The 23517-nt window shown below is 34.1% G+C and overlaps 1 protein-coding gene across 1 annotated transcript in view; it reads right to left on the bottom strand.

Annotated features, from left to right (window-relative positions):
* Positions 1-23517, bottom strand: part of LOC121425018 (pentatricopeptide repeat domain-containing protein 3, mitochondrial-like) — a 51492-nt gene that overhangs the window by 2131 nt on the left and 25844 nt on the right. Inside the window, exons 19-22 of the mRNA XM_041620951.1 lie at positions 22090-22169; positions 18958-19026; positions 17147-17188; positions 152-215 (exon numbers count right to left, since the gene is read on the bottom strand). Of these exons, the coding sequence (XP_041476885.1) occupies positions 152-215; positions 17147-17188; positions 18958-19026; positions 22090-22169 (255 nt within the window). The remainder of the gene's footprint in view (positions 1-151; positions 216-17146; positions 17189-18957; positions 19027-22089; positions 22170-23517) is intronic.

Below are 23517 nucleotides of genomic sequence, written 5' to 3'. Positions count from 1 at the left end.
TTATATATTTTTTTAAACAGGGAGAAGAAATTACAGATATTCAGACATGGGAGGATTTAAACACAGGGTACTTGAAGAGGATGAAGGGTAAATGAATGTGAATTTGTAAAAAAGGTTGGAGGAAATCCCAAGAGGAATTCATAAAACTTACTAAGGCTTTAGTGATATCCTGCTCGTCTACACATAGCTGGATGAAGTCTTCCAATAATGCAATGCTGAAAGAAAAAGGAATAGGCGTGCAAAACAATTCAGTAGCATGGGGTCACCCCCTGCTAGTTCTTAAGAAATACACAAGATAGGTACATGTACCACCTGGGTCCCGTAACACAAAGGTTTGCCATTAATTGCTTAATAAAATGGCCTATTAAGATCACTTTTACATGTACATGCACATTTTGCTAGGTAGTCTGACAAATTAGCGATTAATCGCTAACCTTTGTGTTAAGGGAGCCCTGGTCTGAGGCTCATTAATCAGATTAAAGACCACCGAATACCTAACGTCTGGTTCCACGATTGGATTTTGAAAATTTCGCTTTTCTCTTTTAAATGTGAATAAAAGGTATCTTTATATTATTATTATTAATATTTATTCGGCAAACAATACAAATATATTTCAGTACAATACAAAATAAGAAATATCAACCACTGGAGCACCAGGGACAGAAAAAAAATTAACTGAATCAATGTGGCATATAGCCTCCCAATTCCAATGGTTAATTTACAATATATATTGATAACTAAACAATAACAAAGTACTAGTGATACAAAGGGGTGTGGCATGCGACATGATTGATCGACAACAATATGTGATAATATAAAACTATGGACAAATTATGGGCAAAGAGAAGTGATAACCGTACCCCCTCGAGAGTTAACAAAAAATTCAAATTCAAAAGGGATACAGAAACCCAAAAGTTGAAACATTCTGAAATTAGACATTGAGTGAAAAAAACCCATGACATCCTGAAAACCAAAAACAATATAAACAAATGGGCATTTTTTAAATGAATTCATAATTACTAGACAATGAAAATTAGTGGAAATGACGAGGGGAATGAGAAGAAAACTGAAGGTGACAAAGAGAGAGAAAGGGAGAGGTTGGGAGAGAGGGTGGGTGGGAAAGGAAAAGAAAAAGTGACACAGTCAAAGGAATTGTAAAACACACCCAAAATGGTATAATAATACTTAAATCAAACTCATTAAGACTTAACTTTGAAGTGATTAAACATTAAACAACTCATTTAAATCGGGCGCTGGCGGAGGTAACAGCAAAAGCCCAAGTGCTACAAGCCATCTCGATAAGGAAGTCTCAACTATCCCTGTGCACAAGGACTCAGGAGGCTCATCCCAGTAACATCAGAAATGCACTGATTGCCTAACAATGCAACTGCTGAATACGCACATGGAGGTGGACGAAACTCGCCTCATCAGTTGGGGAGTATGTACAAAAATGGCACGCCCAACACATTTAATTAAATGGAACAATGACTTCACAGCATAAGAGATAAGGCAATATTTACAGCGAGAATGAAAACACTGCAAATTTAAGAGCGGCAGTCGGTCATCATAGCACACTTGTCGGCGCCTTTCTGGCAATTCTGGTAGCTCGACGCTGTATTGTTTCAATTTTATTTATCAGAAGTTGTGTGCGCAGATGCCAGACTGGCTGACCATTTTCTAGTATCGGGCCTATGAAGGATTTATAGATAGAAAATATTGTGTGAGGTGCTAGTGACCGAAAAATAATAATTACTGTATTTATAAAGCGCCTTTTGCCTGAGGATACAAAGCGCTGCTTTTATTACCCCGGATTAAACTGGAGCTACCATCACCGGCGCTCAGTGCATGCAAGGAATTAATCCTGCCGGGTACCCATTCACCTCACCTGGGTCGAGTGCAGCACAGAGTGGATAAATTTCTTGCTGAAGGAAGTCACGCCAAGGTTAGGATTCGAACCCACGACCTTCTGTTTAAAAGGCGAGAGTCAGAACCACTAGACCAAAACACGCCCGTTATCAAATCAAAGCCTAGCATATGTTTTGCTTTATGACATGTGTATTTGTGGGTTATGCAACGTGAGCTTATTGTTTTCGAAAACAACACCTAGATATTTGAATAAAAAACTGGTTTGATTATAGTCTCCTCAAGGGCATAAATTGAGAATATCGGGATGCCTAGCGCATGTAATGTACATTACCTTCGTCCTTTTTTTATTCACATTTCATTAATTGCACACCATTCAATGACTTTGTCCAGCTCATGTTGGAGAATCAGGATATCATGGTTATTCGAGATGGGTTTATAAATAAGTGTATCATCGAAAAATAGTACAATTGGCAATATAGTTTGAGTGGAGATGTCGTCAATAGATTAAATAGGGTCGGCCCCAGCACACTTCCATGTGGGACACCTGATAAAACAAGGAACCAAGATGATACTGCACCTCTGTGAATGACCCTTTGCTCCCTATTGCATGAGACCTTATCCAATTCCATAATGATCTTGAAATGAAATACCTTGAATTTAGCTTTTGTAGTAAAACATCATCAGGCATTAGGTCGAAGGCCTTTTGGAAATCGAGAAATATCGCATCAATCTCGGGGGGGAGGGGGAGATGGTACATCAGGGATAAGTAACCAATAGTTTGTAAGATTTAGCAGTTGGGAAATACACAGTTACCTTTAACAACGCCATGTTGGTTTGAGTTACATGTAAGTAAACAATATTCAGATTTGTGTATTGGGGAAACAGCCTGCTTCCAGAACTTTGGTAATTGACCAAGAGACAAAGAATGGTCAAATGACTTGCACCAAACAGGGGAAATTGAATTCGAGCACATTTTCAAAAGGTTCGGAGTAAAATTATTATCCATACCGGGTGATTTATCATTGCGAAGGGTTTAATTGGGGTCAAATTATCTGTCCGTATATTAATATAACAATTTCGGATGATTGCATTTATTTTGGAGTATACATGTAGGTCAGATTGGTTTTAAATACTAGCCAATCATATTATTGCTATGACATCATTATGACTAGATATTTAATTCGCTTTTATTCTTACTAAAGTATATTATGATTTAAAACTTTGAACAGTAAGATGTTCCTTGTCCCAATATTTGCATCGAATTAGGCATTTTCTTGCAAAATCAGGAAGCAGATTGCCAAGTGCACAATGGCCTTATTTGTTCATATATGAAGTTCTATGATTTTCCAGAAAACAATCATTTCCTGTCTCTCCCTAAATGTAACTTCCTACCACCCACAGCAAACGTCAGAGAACGAGACTAGTTTTGGCTCTTGAATAAATTCATACAAATATTTATAATGCATGAGCATCATCCATCAAAAACCATAATGACTAAACCTTAGATTTGTCCAACTTCAAAAGTACATATATTCCCTTTAAATATCAATAAGCACAAAAACTGTTAAATCCTTTGTTGACTTCCAAGACATATCACGGTCCTGAGAGTTTAGAGGGGAAGTTCGCCCTGACAAAAAGTTTGTTGTAAAATTACCAGAAAAAATATTGGTGGTTTGAAGAAAATTCATTAAAGATTATTAGAATTTTTAAGTTATTGATGTGTGACATCATAAGCGAGCAGCTGCCCCATATGTATTGTAAAATGCATAAATGTCATTTTTTTTAGTGGTAATTTCATTTTTTTCTTTCAGGAGTGGACTGTGTGAAATTGTCTGTTGATATACAGAAGGTACAATCAAATTTCAATTGATTTTTTACATGATATATGAGGAAGCTGCTTGCATAAGACGTCGCAAATAACCAAGTGGGGGACAACTTCAAAGCCTTAACTTTTACCAAAGTGATTGAAATGATCAGAAAAGACATTTTTTTAAGATTTGATGAGGGCATTTGATATATATTTATCAAATCATCAAAAGCTACATAGGAAACCAAGCTAACACAAAACTTAAATATAACAAACAATATATTACAGCACATAAAAAAGTAGAGCCCCTCCCCTTTTAAAAAATTCCATAACTTTTGATAAACTGTAATTTTAGCATAAAATTTAGGCAAGAAAGTTGTGGCACTAATTGACTAACTTCTGTGTGAAAACAAGATTAATATGTCAAGTCAAGCATGACTGAGCACATCTTTGAGATTAAAGAGAAATACCAGTAGTTGCAGTAAACACTGATTTTATGAGAAAGTATGTAAAACCAGGCTTAATTGTCAGTATATCATCGAGGATCTAGATCTGGTACAGTTACATAAAATGAACTTTGTGAAATCTTGAAATCTACCCTGAAAAACTTTCACACTGAAGATCACAGATAAGCGCATGTGGGACAGTGTCTTATCATTGCTTTGAATATCAGGCCCAACACTTGACCCAATACCCATGGTTATTTGCTAATTTCTCGGCAATTACATAACTTCTTTCAGAATCCTTTGGCACATATCTTTTACTTATACAGACACTTTGGTGGTCATTTCACTGGATTCTGTATGAACTCATTTTGATATCATTACATGTACCACAACTGGCATTTACCTTTAAAATGTCACTTTTCAAAATTACTAAGTGTATGCTTGGGGATTTGTGGTCAAGAAATTTAATAATTTATATTTTTGGTGTATGATTATTAGTGAATAAAGTAATTAGTATGATCTGTCCCGTGACATCTCTTACAACACTTTACACATTTTTTTCTATTAAACACTCTCTCTCCCTGTAATGTATTTTATATTCTCTTTGAAATGGGCCTTTTGAAAATTTATTTACCAAATTTAGTGATCACATATGAGAAAGCTACAAAGATAACATCCTCAACCCATCTCACACCTGAAATATTGTTTTTATCAAAATGAGACTGGGAAATTTTCTGCATTATTCCTCCATGTATTTTTCATTTTTTTCACCTTTGATGTTGTAATTGTAGCTTTCCTAAATTCTTTTATTTTCGATAACGTTACCGATATATATAATACCTTGTAATAACCGCCTACCTCTTAGAATCATGTTTTTGTTTGCCACCTATTTCCTTTATCATATATTATATTCTTCTGTATATAGTTTTATTTTGTCTGCTCAAGTAAAACATATAATACTGCAAATGATTTGATAAACTATAATAATTTTACTCTTATACTGGCTTTTTGTTGATAGGTTGATAATAGCTTTCTTGCTGAATACATTTATACTTTCTTTGTTAGATGTTCAGTAATTAATTTTCATCTCCAATTATGTTGTAATTTTTGCAAACATGTTCATTTTGGTCCTTGGACCTTCTCAACATTGTCTTTATGTTTTAAACTGAATAAATCAAATTTAAAAAAAAAATGTATGGAATTATTTACATAATAATTGGTTGCCCAATCAAAATAAATTTCCATGTAAATACAGAAGAAATATACACTAAAATAATTTGTATCATCCAGACCATAGCAGTTTAAAAAACACACACTTATATCAGTAATACATTGGATTTCTGGGAAAATTATCAAAACTAAAGAGGCCTTTAAGATTCATTGTGAAAATACATATAAAGGTCTTGATACTGAGATATAAAGAAGCGTAAGCTACTGAATCAGATAGAAAATATCCTGAATAATTGGATTTTCAAAATTCACCACAGCTTTGAAATACTTTACAAGAAACTCAGAATTTTCAATTACACAATATATATCTAAGTCTTTCAAAAATAAGGCATCACACATCTCAAACTGATCTTGTTTACATAGCCAATTTCAGAACCGACTTGAAAAATATATATTCCTACATGGAGCACTACATAAAGTGCATCCCGTGAAAAAAGAAAACTCATCTTTAGAGATAAATATCATCATATTTGAATATGTTTCAATCAAAAATTGTACATTAATAGTAAGAATAAAATCGCTGCTGTGATTGAAGACAAGTTAGCTCAGTCCTTAAGCATCTGGCAGTAGAAACAAACATCGTGGGTTCGAGTCCACCTTGGGCTAATGACTGAAGCTTGGGTTGGGTGTAAATATGCCCCTCCCCTGTTCCATGGTTTCAGATTATGTTACATTGGAAAACACTCCGTCCCTCAGATAGGACGTTAAATGGAGGCTCTGAGTAGAGAAGAGTCACCACCTTTGCATGTTAAGAACCCACTGCACTATTTGTATTAGAGAAGGGGGAAATCCTGGTGTAGTGGCCCACCCACACTCCCCGATTCAGTTATATAGGGAGGAGAAACCTGCGGGTTATAGTGATTCAGTTTGTTTTTCGCGACCCATGCACAGGTGACACCAAACAAATCATAATAATTATAATAACCAAGTACCTCATGAATTTTTCATGCATTCCAGGGTAAAAACAATGCTGAGGCATGACAGAAACAATTTGCGCACAAACTCACAAGTGATTCTAATCTACTCTCATTTATACATCAAAGAAAGAAACTTGACATAAAATACAAAAGATACACTAATGAGTCATCATATTCTTTAGCAAGGTCGTCGCATCATTATCAAAACCCTACCCATTTTTCTGTGCAACCTAGTTTTGATTTTACAATTTCAATCATTCTTGCTCATCTATGTGTGAAATATTCACATCATATTTGCTATTAAAATGAAGAGGTTAATGGAAAACCATAATCGGTACATTTTCTCGCTGAAACTGAGATATTCCTAAATTGATGCATTAGGGTGCAAGTAAAAAAAATCACAAGAAAGATTGGACAAGTAAAGGGAAAATGATAAGAATAATAGAAGTTAATAATAGAGGTAATTAAAATGACTTGGGTGAAAGCAGAAAACTACTAGGACTTCACTGAATCTATAACTATTACGGCACAAGCACTCTCTTAATACATATTTAACAAATGGACTCAATAGTAAAAGGTAAAAGGCATTAAGAAGAGGAGTGGATCGTGATCAGATTCAAAATAGCTTACCAAACAATGACCTTCCCCTCTTTCTTCTCTCCCAATTCCCATGTTCTGCAAACTTTTGAACTCCAGGGATTAATGAATTCCTCAAGAATTCTTATTTCTTATCTTCAACCCTGTTAAAGGTCAAATGGGCAGATGGAAAAATAAACCAAAAATACTGCAAATGACCTAGTGTCCAGTGAGTGGGTGGAGATATCAAAACCGACTTCAAACAGAGATGAAATGAGCTGACGATATGGCACATCAATTCTTTGCCCGCTTTGTTCGTCTAGAGCAGCCATTCTCAATAACTCTTGTTGGAGCTCCAATTTTTTTGTTGAGAATCTGGATTGCTCCACTATCCAGCATGCGAACAAGCGAAATATTGTGTTGGTGAAGCATTTGACTATGGAGCAGTTTAAATGGCCATGAAGGGTTCTATATCAACAGAAGAAATACAAATGCCAACATACTACATAATATATTTAAAAAAAAAACAATGATTAGTGACCAGGTCAAATGAATGTTTTTATTATGTTTCTGTATTTGTTCTTGATGAGGTTCATATTTGGAAAGCAAACCGGGCATTGCGACTCAGTGGTAGAGCGTCTGCCTCATGAATGAGAGGTCGTGGGTTCGATCCCCAACCGAGTCATACCAAAACAAATATAAAAACGTGACCTTGTGCCTTCTTGCTTGGCGCTTAGCATTTCGATTGGAGAAGGGTAGTAATAACATAGGCATACATGTATACGCAGGGCCCACTACAGTTCCCTAACCAAAATGGCCTCCCTTGGTGAATAAAACGTTATCCTTATTATTATTCAAATCACTGTTCAAAAATGTATGTTAACACATGTACATAGTCTTTGTACTAGTCATACATGAACACACCAAGAATAGGATGAATAAGAAAAAAATACCATCGATCCTCAATAATAGGGGCAATCGAATGCTAGATTACACAAAATGCGAAGAAATCAATAAGGATATAAATTTCAAATAGAGCAAATTTTTTGTTTTCCCTTTGTAACAAAATGATCAAAACTCAATTCCAGGTTACTAGTGGATCAAACTTGTATTTTCTCATGTTTTGTTCCTTTTCATACCGGCTCCCACGCACCACTCCCACTCCACAAGGCTTTGTGCGCCACCATTCGAGAATCCCTGGTCTCGAGTAACAATGTACAGTGGGCTGCCAATTTCAACTCCAGTCACACTTCACAAGTGACATTCACATGACACACACAGTGCATTAAGTCTCTTGTACACACATCCCGTTCACACCACTTCCTTAAAATAGTTTATTGGAAACCAGTTTAACGTCTAATGGGGATGCTTGAAGCCTTTTCAGAAGCAATCTTAAAGGGGAAGTTCACCCTGAAGAAAAGATTGTTGTAAAAATAGCAGAAAAAATAATAAAAAATATTGCCTAAGGTTTGAGGAAAATCTGTTAAGGATGAAGAAAGTTATTAGAATTTAAAGATTTGGATTTGTGTAATATAAAATGGATGAATTTCAAATTTTGTATGGTTCCTGGGCCCTGTTGCATAAAAGTTTATGTATTGATTTATGTCATGATTTATGTCACGATTTACGTCATATAGCATAAATCATGACATAAACACAAATAATGACATAAATCCGTTGCATAAAGCTTTATGTCTGAAATCGCGACATAAAATCATGACATAAATCCATTTGAATGACATAAATTTATGTCGTGATTAAAATCAAGACATAAACGGCGGCTTTCTGCAATAAGTGACTTAAGGGTAATTTTACGATCATTTTCTATAATTATGCCCTCTGTAATTTGATGATATTTTGAGTTTTACTTGGACTTTCGAAATAATTTTTGTGTCATTGGATAGCATATGATGTATTCTTTCAATATTTGAAAAACGAACAATCATAAATCTTTCCCTTATTTTTATAAGCAAAACTAGGCCTAAGCATAATAGTTAATGTGTTTACTTCGTTGAGGATAGGACATTTTCCTTAGAATGATGACATAATTTATATCAACGCCACATATTTTTCAAGCACCACCCTACCTCCCAAAATGATGATAATAACTCTGACTTTCAGTCGAGAATCGCCCCTTTTGTGCTTAATTCAAATGTGATTAAAAAGAAATTTGGTACATACATTGGGTGATTTCAAGTCCAGTGTTGGCGTTGGTATTGGAATTTGAATTGCTTCCCGTAGGTTTAAAATCTATTTTGTGTGTCAGAAATCATGTTGCCATGGTAACGGCATATTATATGACATAAAATTGGTAAAAAAACTTTCAGATTTAATTACTAGATCAATTTTCAACCAATTCTCATGAAATTTGGTTTACATATTGAGTTTAAGGTGAAGATGTGAGAGACACATATTTTGTGTGTGTCGGAAATCATGTTGCCATGGTTACCACATACTATTTGCCCTAAATTAGGTAAAAATATATTGGTTCCTGCTTCTTGGTTGATTTAAACCAATTCTCATGAAATTTGACTCACACATTGGTCTCGAGGTAAAAATGTGCAGGACATATTTTTTAATGTGTCGGAATCGTGTTGCCATGGTAACAATATATGTGTCAAAAATTAGGCAAAATCTTGAGGTTCAAACTACTTCATCAGTTATGCTCATGTCTTGCTCGTGGAGGTCTTGGGTAAAGATGGGCAAGACATATTTTTTTCATAGTTTGAAACTGTTGCCATTGTAAGTTTGTAACGGCTAAGGGCAAGGGTATTTATCACCTTCATTGATAGTTCTAGTTTAATTTTCCTTCCCCGCAACAAAGTGCATATAGGACGTGCCTCGTTCATTTCATCATCCTTTTTAATATCGCCTTTTCTTTGTTAATTTTCTTTATTCAGGTTCATAGTCTAAAATGGTAGGCCTAGAGGAAATACGAATTGTAATTTAAAAGAGGAAAGAAAAAGGAAATATGAAAGGTCATCAAAATTGATAATTTATAGGTCATCCAATTCTTTTCGAAAATCTCAGATGCAGCTTCCCGCTTGCATTATTCATCTAGGCTTAGTTAATAGTCTCGTTGGAGAAAGAAAGGTAGCATCATGAAAAATTTGGTCTGACAAAAGAAAGGAAAAGAAAAAAAGTGAAATACGATATATGCTATTTCATATCATATCAACATCTATCACAAAGTTAGATTTTGTATTACAAAGTTAAAATGTTTGCTCGCTCGCAGTTTTTATAAATTTCGTCCTTTATGCCATGTCTGCCCCATAACAATTTAGATTTCCAAAGCCCCTAATTGAAAGAAAACTTCTTCACAGAGAACAATATTTGTGTCAGTCATCCCCAAACCATGAACACCGATTGACAACCATGCATATATCCCTGTAATCAATGATTATTATTTTTTCTATATAATTTCAATTTTGTATTATATAAGCATGTCATGGAACAGTGCAGTTGCGGCGAGGGTTACAAACGTGGAAGCACAATGGGGGAATTTCTTCAAGAAAATATTTGACATGAAAAAAAAAACAAATAAACAAGCCTAAATAAAAAAAGAAGAGACGGGGTTTAATCCGTGCCAAAAACTGGCCATTAGAGATGGGGCGATGGGGGGGGGGTCCACTTTAGAATATGCTCACTTATTGCCCAAATTCCAAGAGGAGTGCACATGAGGGGCCACTACTCATCACGGCTTTGTGCCTTAATTGGGACACGTTCATACCACTTGTATCCCTTAATCCATACCTCAGTCACCAATCATTTATATTTATTCATCTTTGAGCACCTGGCCATTTTCTTTCTATCTCTCTCTCATCAAATGTAACCCCCCAAAAAAAATACTTTATCCTTTTATCGCTTTCATTATCTCCCTCCGAGATTAGGCCACTATCATTCACGAAATTTATCTAACCAATTCTCTATACATCTCTCTATCTCTGTTAATGACTCCTTCACATTTAAACTTTTTCATTTTCCTTCTCCCATTCTAATTCACCTCGCCCCCGCTTTCTCACTTTTACTTATACAGTGTAATCTTTGCATCTCTACATAGATCTATCTCATTTTCATTTCTCGCCCTCAATCAATTACTTTCCAAATTTGACAATTCATGGGACAATATTTAGAGTTTATAAAAATAATCCTACAATTTTCTACAAATATTAATTACTATTTTTAGTAGGGAAACAAGTGTGTTCTGAGGGGCAAATCATATTTTGACCATACCCACCCCCCATTCAATAAAAGCAACAAAGAGATGAAGCAAAAAGAATGACATTTTATGTAAATTTATTACTTTAAAAATAGATACACACTAGAAATTTGTGAAACAATTTAATCTTGTCACCTGTCCTATGACTTTATAAACATGATTAAAAGTGGAACATGGATTTAAATAAAATGTATTTTTCATATCATTATATATTATATTATTCATAGATATTTCCACTTAAAAGAGATGAAGATTTCTGTAATATCATGAAGAGGAACTCACAGTGTTGTAATTTATTCTTCTCCTTTTCTCCTCTTCCAGCCGTCTTCTTTTTCTTCTTCTCTTCCTCCTTGGTTGTCTTCTTTTCTACCTATTGTTCATTTGTATTATTATGACCTATCATCATTAACATTATAATAATTTTATGATAATCATAAAATATATCCACAATGTCAATATAATGATTATTATCTTTGAAAAAATGAAAATTAGTACTTTTGTTAATGTTCAAATTTTTAAACCGTTTTTAGGATACTTGAGGGTGAACAGTAATATAATTTAGTTCCCTTGCCAGGTGCTACCAGGTCCATGACGTCACCTCTTCAACAGTCTTGACTCTTGAACAATCTGAAATAAGAAGAATCAGTGAAAACAACTTTAGCAACTCAACTTGATAACAGTAAAGTGTTCACATACATTTACATGTATGATGTATCTCTAAAAGATTATGAAAGAGCCTTTTGAGATTGCAATCACAGACATAATTAAAAAAAATATAGAATGTTAAATACAACTTGGGTAAATAGCTTTCGAATATCATTTTTTATATACTTATAATTAAAGTCAGAATATATTTAATTTCAATCAAGTCATTTGTAAAAATTTTCATATGTGGTGTTACTTGAAAATGAAAATATACCCTTCTACTACTACTATTTATTCTTAAATGCACTTAAATTGCGTTTATGCTTCTAAGCTCTCATTGTTAGCCTCTTTGTTGAGATTCTAATAAAAAATATAAATCAACTGAATCTGAATCTCTTGCAAAAGTTAAGTGGAAAATAATTGTTACAATAGTATGGATCCAATAGCCTTCCTAGATTTTGTTTTCACTTTGACGAGTTGCATTGTTGTTGCTCTTACATATTTTTGTGAATGCATTCCATAATAATATCATTAATTGAAATATTAAGAGGGCTCAGTTGCCAATTAAAACTTGAATTTCTATAAAAATTCACGAGATTCATGATATCCATTTTTGTGAGTAAAATTAAGATGTATTTATTACAAGATGTGGATGAATTTTAAGAGATTTATATTTGAAAAATACTAGAACAGGACATCACATTTGCAACTGCTCTTAAGAATAATAAATTAGACAAGAATAAATATTACCGTACAGTAGTATACTTGTATTTACAAGTAGAATATTCAATAAACACAACTTTATATAAAGACTCACCTTCATACTAGAAGCTTGACCCCCTGATCCAAAGAGAAATTCCTTATTCAATCGCAGACAGTGGTAGAGTGTCTGGACTTCCCTCTCCTTCCAGTTGCTGTGCCCCTTTCTCTCTTTACCTCTTCTCACCGTTTGTGTGGGTCACCTGTTAAAAAGTGAATACCAAATTTTTCATATAGTAACAGATGAGAATGAATTCATATTTACATTTTGTATAAACAACAACTGAAGTCCCTTCTTTAAAAAAATATATTTTTATCATTACAGATTTTGTCAAATATATTTGACAGGGGTGTTGGTACAGTTATACAGAATATTTTATTTTAAGGCAAATGAGGTCTAGTCTTTCAACCTTGAAATGGTTTGATGAACATACTAAGAATCGGGATTCAAATTTGAACCTTAGGGGTTGGTACAATAAGGGGTGCTAATGAGAGCAATTATACCCATTTGTGCACCTTTATGGGTGTAGCATAAGTTATATTAATCATCATATAGGGCGCAGATTTGAACCATATAATTGAGGTTAAAAATTTGAACATCTTTAATCTTTAAGTATTATGCACCTTAAAAGGTTGAATGTTGCCCCTTTTATTGGGCAAACGAACTTTATGAGTGCAAACAATAACAAGGCCACTTTTTTGCACCTTTTATCACTTACTAAGGAAAGTACAAGTGATTCATTTAGGCTTCATTTTTTTATGTTAGAAAAATGATTTACACACTCAATGTATGAATACTTCTAGTGAAGATAGGTTTTGATAAGTAATTGTAGGCCCTATAATTCTATTATTCATACAATTAGGGATTTTCTTTACTTCAAATTGCCAGTTTTTGTTTTCTAAAAAAGCACCCCTCTAGTAACTGATCTAAAAGAAATCCTCTTTACAGTAAATAGGTAAAAGGAATAGAATATACTATGAGTTCTTAATAACAGTCATCAAGAGAATTTCATTTGTCATGGTTATTTTTATTCACAGATCAGAAACCAAATCCTGTAGTTACCAGTAACTGAAATGCCTTTTCTCCAAGCATATTATTTGTGCACTGATTTGAAAATTAATAGAAATTAATCCATCATAGATGTACATTAATATCTTTATTAGATATTAACATACAACATAGTCATCAGTTTTTCGTGAAGTTACATGTCTTTTCAGTTCAGTGTTTAACTTAATTAGTTCAGTGTGTAATTCTCCCCCCCCCCCTTCTTTACCTTCCTGTTCAGTAGTCTCCATTCTTCATTAACACAGAGGGTGACCCAGGATTTTCTAAATTATTTTATCACCTTTATTACACACCAATCACTTTGCTGTTTTTTTTTCTGAACGAAGAGGGAACCCCCCCTCGCTGCTAAGGTCTTATACTCTACACATGTTATTGAAGTGCACATCTACCAACTAATAAATCATCTAGGCCTCTACTCCTGGCACTAGAAACTAATATCATATTAGAGCTAGACACCCTATTCCACAGCTCTATCATAAACCCAGGGGGCTCCATCACCGTAGCGTCGGCAGCGGAGGACTCGTCTCCCAAAGGTCTAAGTTATAACCTACACATATACAAGATTGTATTTGAATTTTGATGTCAGAGTTAAAAAGTCAGGCTAAAGATTAGACATAGAATAGATCTAAAGTAACTTTTGTAGTTCTAGTAGATCTATAATGTTACTTGTTTCATATAAATGATATATAGGCCCCACAAATGATTAGTTTACTAATGATGTAAACACAATTTTGGGGCCCTGAGCTAGATCTATTCTAGATCTCTTGTATTGCTAAACTAGATTAGGTCTCGATTTTGATCTATTAATAAAAATATGAATGGAAGGAGCCCCAGCCAGACTCAGTCCAGGGGCAGGGCTGCACTACCTCATTCACTGGCCAGGACCAAGGCCCAAACCAGGGTAGGCCTAGACTAGAGTCTAGACTAAATTGTATGGCCAGCTCAGCTCACCTAAGTAAACTAAGACAAGTTTAACTTATATTATTTTAGAGCTAGACTAAGTCTAAATTAGACCCTAGACTTGATCTAGTCCTAGATAGAAAACTAGATAACAATAGATCTAGATCTAGACTAGCACTTAATAAAGGGGCCAAGCTTTTACTTGCTAGGGCCTGGCCCTGCATTGACACTGACAGTGACATGCCTAAATTTAAGGTTTTTTTTAAATCTCCGAACATAGGCTCAGCACAACTAATTATTTAGGCCTGGGCTAGGCCCTCACGGTGAGTCACAGAGCTGTTTTGTATAGTACTATAGACTCTATAGAGTGTCTAGTCTAGACTTCTAGTCTAATCTTAGACAGTTCGGCTCGAAGTCTAACGTTACACTAGGCCTAACGAGTAATGTTAACATAGATCTTTCCAGGAAGAACAGTGATGCTCTTAAAAAACCTTTAATTTCAAATCAATGAATGAAAATGTCCAATAAAATGTCGTGAAGATTAATTAAAACTGTTTTCTGTCAGTGTTCATCCCATGAATTATTTGTGTTTATCCGACGCCGAACCTTAAAATCAATGTTCAATGTCGTGAAGATTATTTAGCACTGTTCTGTTGTTGTTGATTCCATGCATTATTTGTCTTTGTCAGACGCCGGAACCTCCGGCTAGCACTGCCAGCGTTGTACGGCTAAGAGCAGCCGGAGAGTATCCGAGCAATCATTACATAAAATTGACGGCGATAATGATTTATTTAAAACATCTCCTCATACTTAGAAACTTTTAATTTTGGTCAGAACGTGAGATATATCTATTATCTACGATATACAACAATGAAAATTTGATACATACCAGGATAGGCCTCTATCCCGTCCAAATAGAAAGCTGAAGACCCTTTTTCGCAAGAGCTTCCTGCGGTTGAAAAATGACAACTTATGCCAAGTTATGTCAACAGGCTCGTTCATGACTATTCAGTTTATGTAATGATGATTAAATCGCGTCATAAGCTAAAACAATACATAAATGATTTTATGCAACGAAATTTATGTCAACGGAATAAGCTATGCATGATTTTATGTCATGATCGAAATTTATGTCATTATGACATAAATTTTTATGCAACAGGGCCCTGATGACTTAATTTTGTTTCTATTCATGATCGGGTGTGAAATGATTGATATATATTGATATACGAAAACTACAGTAAAAACCATTTTCAATTTTCTGAGAAAATGAGATTTCATCATTATTTTGCCATTCGCTATGTATGAATGCTGCTTGCATATGACGTCACAAATCAAATAATTAAAATTCTAATAACTTTTTAATTCTTTGATGAATTTTTCTCAAACCTTTGGCAATATTTTTTATTATTTTTTCTGCTATTTTAACAACAAACTTTTTGTCAGGGTGAACTTCCCCTTTAAGAAGTCTTCTAAACCAGTTTGCAAAATCACCTCGCGATGTGGTTTTCAAGGCCACCTTGCCTTGTTAATCTATGTTAAAGCATAGGAGAGGACACAACCATTCTTTGGGAAGTGATCTTCGCATGGAAGTATGAGATTGCATGCATGTTAGGAACGTTCCCATAGCAACAAGACCACTCTACATGAAATGTTTCTGGAAACAAGAACAAGAGATGGTGATAGGGATGCTAGCAAAGCAATCTTTCAACTGGTTTCCTTAAACTGGTTTAAAGCCCGGCTCACACTATAAAATTCGTTGTGATCCGAATTTCAGAGAAATTGTAATAACATTAGATATGAACTTTCCAACCAATAAAATCACAGCGATCAAAGTTAAGAAAGTTCAGGAGGACTTCCGAAATGAAAATTAAGTCCAGTTTGAACCTCCCTGAAGGAAAAAAAAGCAAATTCATTTCCGAATTGTAATGACGTCATCATCGGTTGCGACTTGAAGCAGATTTCGACTTTACTCCAACCACAGGGCTTCCAGCAAAGCAGAATTCTGATTTAGTATTCTTAACATTATGTCGATACAATAATTTAACTTCTTGGAACTTTATGTAATGCAAAATGCGATTTTAAAAAAAATCGCATCGCATCGGACCTCAAGTGTGAGCCGGGCTTAAAGGAAACCAGTTCAAGAAAGCAGATGAGAATCAGGTGGGTGGTTCGTAAAGCTGTTTGTAAGTTAAGAGCGACTTTAAGAACGACTGGTGATCCTTTCTTGTGGTAAATGATATTCACCATTAAAGTTCATTGGTGATTATAGCCTATAAGAAAGGTTCACCAGTCGTTTTTAATTTCTCTCTTAACTTTTAACAGCTTTATGAAACACCCACCTGGCCAATTCATCTTGGTGGGTGTTTCATAAAGCTGTTCGTAAGAGCGACTTTTAAGAACGACTGGTGATCCTTTCTTGTGGTAAACGTTATATTCATTGGTGATGGTTAAGCGCGTGGGAAAGGATCACCAGACGTTCTTTAAGTCGCTCTATCTTACGAACAGCTCTATGAAACGGCCCTCTGGTCATACCCAATATATAGTGACGAGTTCATTGCAATGTCCATTGTACGCAAATTTTTCTTTACAATAAACCAATCAAAGGTTTATTGTGAGCTGATTTTGCAGAGTCCATGCAAAACCCCTCCCAAGGATGTCACAGAAGGGATTGTGTCCAAGACGGGCAAATAGTCAATAATAAGCTTTACTTACCTTGGTACTTTGTTCTTCTTCTCTATATACTGCATTGCTCTCCTGTAATATGAAATGAAATCTATCATGAATATGTGTCATGTATTTCAGTCTCTATGTACAGTTCCTCCAGACATACTGTACAAACAAGATTAACTAACATTATCACATATACAATTCATAAATGACATTTAAAGGACAAGTCCATCTCAACAAAAAATTCACAAAATAGTTATATGCATGAACCTATCAGTATGCAAATGAGGAAAGTGATGATATCCCTCACTCACTATATCTTTTGCATTTTAGTATATGAAATATTCTAATTTTCTCCTCATTGTCCTGTGAAACAAAGTTTTTTGTCCCTGAACATGTGGAATAACCATTGTTCAACATTATATGGTTCAGTCAAGTTGGTCCTTATTGTCAAATCTGTAAAAATTGAAATATTGTATAATTCAAACAATAAAAAACAAAAGAAATAGTAATGAGGGACATCACTGATGCTCTCATTTTCATGTGAATAAATTGTGCATATAACTATTTTGTGAACAATAAGCAAAAGTTTAAAATATCATTACTTTCTTATTTTACATCCAATTTCATGCATGACCCGAGTAAAAAAAACTTGAAAGGATACCACCAAGTCATTTGGACAGTATCTGAATTAATAATAACAGGCATTCATATAGCGCCATCTATCTTGAAATATTCTGAGGCGCTGTTATTATTATTACCCTAGCTTAAGCTCGAGCAGCCTTTCAGCACTCATGCATTCAAGATATTAATCCTGCCGGGTACCCATTCACCTCACCTGGGTTGAGTGCAGCACAATGTGGTCAAATTTCTTGCTGAAGAAAAATTACACCATGGCTGGGATTCGAACCCACGACCCTCTGTTTCAAAGTCAGAAGACTAATCCACTGGGCCACAACACTCCACAATTGCAATTTAATGATTTTCAAAATGAAAATCATGTCTTGCAAGTTTCACATCTGCTCTTTAATGTGGTACATGTACCTCAATAATAAAAATAATAACCAAGAAATAACAATGTTCTGTCTTTTGAAAATGATGCTTGCATTTCCTTAATTCCATAAGAATGAATTTTCATTGATTGCTCTTTTATTGCTAATTCATAAAAATTACGAAATTTAAGCATTATTTTAAAGAAACATAACTTCTTCATTCCTTAGTTATTTCTGTTGATTGCGGTAAATAGATATGAAACTTTCCATACATGTGACTTTCTTTTTGAAATTCAGATACTTATACCAAATAATATTTTTATATCCTTTCAAGTTCTTATTACTTAATGGATAAAACATGTTTTATGTGAGTCACATCATATGAATAAGGAGACTAAGCTTTCATATAGTATGCCATTTGTCACTCATTTTGTGATTAAGTTATGATAAAACATCAATAACTCTTGGTTACTTTTTTCTGGGATGTACAGATCGATCTGATACTGCACTAATAAACTCATGAAGAAGACGGAGGAACATCAAAATTTTAAGTTAAATAATGTTTGCATTAATTGTCACGGCTGCATTGTTATCTTGTTGGAGCCTATGTATATGAAGTTGTAAGATGTTTTTATATAAACACACTTATTCTTTAATTTCTTCTTCCTTGCCAAATAAAAAAACAAACTTGCAATTTAATGATAGTCTTAATATGAATGAAATTTATTTCATAAGACCACACATGGGGTAGCTAGCTGCAAACAATTGACAATTACAAATTAAAGGCTTCAAAACTGATTTCAATTTATTGTCAGGGTGATATTGCTCTATAATGTTTAGTGAGTGAATACCAACACAGCTTACCATGATGCTTCCAATTCTTTAGCTTGAAGACAAATACTCATGATGAATTCAAGCGTCAATGAACCAAACCTAAAATATCAAAACAAAGAAAAATACAACATGTCAACATGTCGCATCACTAATAATGAAATAAATTCATTTTAGCATGGTATAAATGTATGTTGTGTAAATTGAGGAGTTAAGTTTCATTAGAGTAAATCAATTGAATGTTTACATCTAAGTTGGAATAATGTATTGCTTACCAGAATAATAATGTCATATAACCATACATCTAATAAAGTAACACAAGATTGAATGGAAGAATGAGAGAAAATAAACAAACAGTTTGGATGAGTGCCCAAGATATTTGGAATTCCAGAAAACAGTTTCAATGAAATATAAAATAAACCTTGGCCTTTGACCTGCACTGAGGAATATTTGCCAAAAACAATAAAACACTCATGGAAGATTATTCAGAAGAATTTGGCCTGGATTTATTTTGAAATATTAAAGAAGAATGAAATTATTGGAACTAGTCATGTTTGAGAAAAATTGGTGATAGATAAAATTTCCCATTTGATCAAAAAGAATTTAACGTAAAATTCATCCACCATAGTTACTATAGATATGAAATATTTAATATCTAATAATGATAATTTAATAGTCATATAGCACCTATTAAAATTCCTCTAAGCACTCTACATAGTACAAACTACTTAATAATATGACCTAACTAAACTCAACAACTTGCCTAACTTAACTACCTTAAATAACTTAATATCCGACTTAACTACATGTAATTCACTGTGAAAATCAGATTGAATACTATTTGCGAAGAGATACAAGTATGTTTAAGTGCTGCTTTAAATGAATGAAGAAAGGAATCATATCTTATTAAAGCAAAGGGAGAGTGAGCTCCAGAGTGTAGGAGCTACAACTGAAAAGGCTCTGTCACCATGTGAGAGAGGTTGCGCTGGGTATGACCAAAAGAATCTTGTCTGGTGATCAAAGTGACCGAGAAGGTTGGCAGGGGTCAAGTATTTCTCACATTTTTTTTCAATACCCTATAAAATTTGTTTATCAAAGTTGGCACATAAAAACTTAGGTATCAGATGAAAGCAAACTTGTTTCTTGGAAATAATTTATGAACTTTCATTTTTTCCTGTTCAAGTGGAATGCTTCGGTTTGGCACTGAGCAGGGTGTTAGTTTATTTTTAAATCATTTTAAAATATATGGCATAAGGCCATAAATTACTACATCAATCTTAATATAAAAATATACAGATGGTTGAAGTTTGAATATAATGTAATCCCTTCTAAATCCCTCCCCCTCCCACATGAGAATAATAAGAATTTAATTTAGCACTCATTACACATCAAGTGTCACTGGCCTCAACAATATCAACAGAGGAGAAGAACTTCATATGGTTCCAGAGAATTCAAAGGCAATTTCATGGAGTAACGTGCTGTGTCAGAATTTAGGTCAAATATTTGGCAAAAAACAAAACTATATCTACACACCAGGTTCACTGATTTAACCTCCGACATTGATGATGAAATAAAAAGTTGGATGGAATATATGCAATAAATGTAGAAAGGCCGTTTATTGTTCAATTTTTTGTTTCTTTATAGCACAGCTATGTCAACAATATGGACTGTATCCAAAGCGGATGTATGTTGGGCATTGACAAAGAAGTGAAAGAACCAAAATAACTTTAACCCATAGTTTGAATAACAAATAAATCTACAAGTATACCAAACAATTAGATCAAGCATGTTGGCAATAAATAGACAGGAATTTGATAGGTGGATAAAATAATGTGTTTTCATTTCAAAGAAACCTCTTGCCAAAATCACTGAATAATGTTTACCCTGAGCCTAAATGCCCACTGAATCGATATCAGGAATAAATATGAAACTAGAGTTGCACCTCACTGTCAATCACATCGATTGAAAACAAATGACCCATACTATGGAATAAATCAAGGAAAATCAAAATCTTCTTAAAGCTAAGTTCGGGTTCTGGAATGGAAATCTAATTTCGACAGGAAATAGTTGGAAACAATCCTAAAGTGTTTATCATATACCAGAATGCTTATTTCAGAACAATTAAAATATTTCAGGCTTGCTTGAAACTGAATTAATTTCATTACCACATGCTTTTCCTGGTGTAGCTAACACAGAAAACAACATGTGGGACCACACTATAGACATGATATTTTTTAGTCATTTTCTGATCTTCACTTGCTCTTTAATTAAAAATTCTCCTGGAAAATTATTTGGCAGATGTAATTTTTTTTCATCCTTCTGTATAAATTTTGCTAAATTCTGTGAACATTTTATTTTTTGTTGTTACCAGTTCCTGAGTTTATCTTGCATTACTTTTTTTATTCTATATAATTACTTATTTAAGATATTATATTTGTTTCATTCATTTTGCTTGTATTACATGGATATCCTTTTTATCCTCTTTCTCTCTCTCTCATGTTATACTTGATAAGACTGAGGTCAATCTTTCTCATTTTTTGTTTATTTCTTGTGATCTCACAATAAAATCTAAATCTGTTCTATTTTTTAAGTTAAAAGATCTATCATTCATTCAATTATATATACTAAAGCCTCTCATATGAGATATTGAATTTTTTTTCCTTTCATCATTATAATTATCATTAATATTCTTAACATTATCTTTATCAATAATGGTTATTTATATATCCTATACAAAAAAGAATCACAGCACTTACAATTGTTAGACATAGAAAATGAATATAAATCTAAGTAACAAAAAAATAAAAATAAAATTGTGTACATTGAATAAAATCACCTATCTGTATTCTCAGCTGCGGCTCGTGAGGCCTGGTTGCCTCTTGCTTGCTGCTCCGTTCACCAACAATGTAAGGGACAAATCAATTCAGCACATCATTCACAGAAGCTCTAGTATAGCACTTGAGGCCACCAGGCCTTATTATTATTATCACCTTATTATTATTATCATCATTATTATTATATCATCATTATTATTAATACATTATTATCATTATTAACATTATATTCATTATTATTATCATAATTGTTTTTATTATTATCATTATTATTATTATCATCTTTATTATAATCCTCATTATGATGATGATTATTATCATTTTTACTTACTTGATTTGGTCTGCTCTTGAGGTTGATTCCTTGGCTGCTGATATGATGTCCAGTGCAACAGAGCAAAACTGGGATTTATGCTACAAAATGTATGAAAATATTATAAAGAACTAAATATGAATACTAGCTTTCACTTGGAGCATTGTGGCCAAGTGGATTGGTCTCTGGACTTTGAAACAGAGGTTCATGGGTTGGAGTACAAGTCATGGCATCATTTCCTTCAGCAAGAAATTGATCAAAAATGTGCTGCACTTGACCAAGGTGAGGTTGAAGGGTACCAGAAAGAAGGAATTCCTAAAAAGGCTATGGGCACCTAATAGTAACAAGGTGGCTATACCAATACCCTATATTTTTATCATTATAAATGCACAGGGATATAAAGAGAATTCAAAGGATATATAAATGCTGCCACTGGATTTGAGCCCTACTGCTGATATTTTTTCTACTCCTTAGGACTGTAGAACTATTGTGGATCAGTGGATGAGTCTTTTCCCCATAAGGTCTCTAAGGTTCAAATCCCACTTTAACACTGACGTCCTTTGGCAAGGCAGTTTACTACATTTGCCACTCTCCGCTCAGGTGTAGTAAAAGGGTATCCATTAGGAAGGAATTCCTTGAATGCTTGATATTTTTTCTACTCCTTAGGACTGTAGAACTATTGTGGATCAGTGGATGAGTCTTTTCCCCATAAGGTCTAAGGTTCAAATCCCACTTTAACACTGACGTCCTTTGGCAAGGCAGTTTACTACATTTGCCACTCTCCGCTCAGGTGTAGTAAAAGGGTATCCATTAGGAAGGAATTCCTTGAATGCTTGATATTTTTTCTACTCCTTAGGACTGTAGAACTATTGTGGATCAGTGGATGAGTCTTTTCCCCATAAGGTCTAAGGTTCAAATCCCACTTTAACACTGACGTCCTTTGGCAAGGCAGTTTACTACATTTGCTACTCTCAGCTCAGGTGTAGTAAAAGGGTATCCATTAGGAAGGAATTCCTTGAATGCTTGATCACTCGATGCAAGTGATAAACATTGTATCAAGTGCTATATGAAATCTTGCATATCACTTTCCTTATTTCAATGGGCTACCTTAAATCTCTCGTAACTACTGAAAAGCACTAGCCCATGCATTTGCTCATTTCAATAGACCTTGAAACCATATGCTTTTTGCATCCTAAGAATATCTCGGAATCAACCTTCCACGATTATCAAAGTGCATGTGAAGTTTTAAAGATAAATGTATGTTGTGTGAAAGATATTAATCTTGAATAATTGGTGATAATTGAAAAACCACCAAGTCTCAGTTTCATTGACTGTTAACATAAAAAAACCTTAACCTTTAATTAATAGTCTACATTCATAACCCTAAAATGACCTTTGACCTTGATTTTTATGACCTAAATTTCCCACCTAGACTACTCGATTGCTATT

This window comes from Lytechinus variegatus, chromosome 12 (assembly GCF_018143015.1).
Source record: "Lytechinus variegatus isolate NC3 chromosome 12, Lvar_3.0, whole genome shotgun sequence".
Lineage (NCBI taxonomy): Eukaryota > Metazoa > Echinodermata > Echinoidea > Temnopleuroida > Toxopneustidae > Lytechinus > Lytechinus variegatus.
This window is presented reverse-complemented; position numbering and strand designations above follow the sequence as displayed.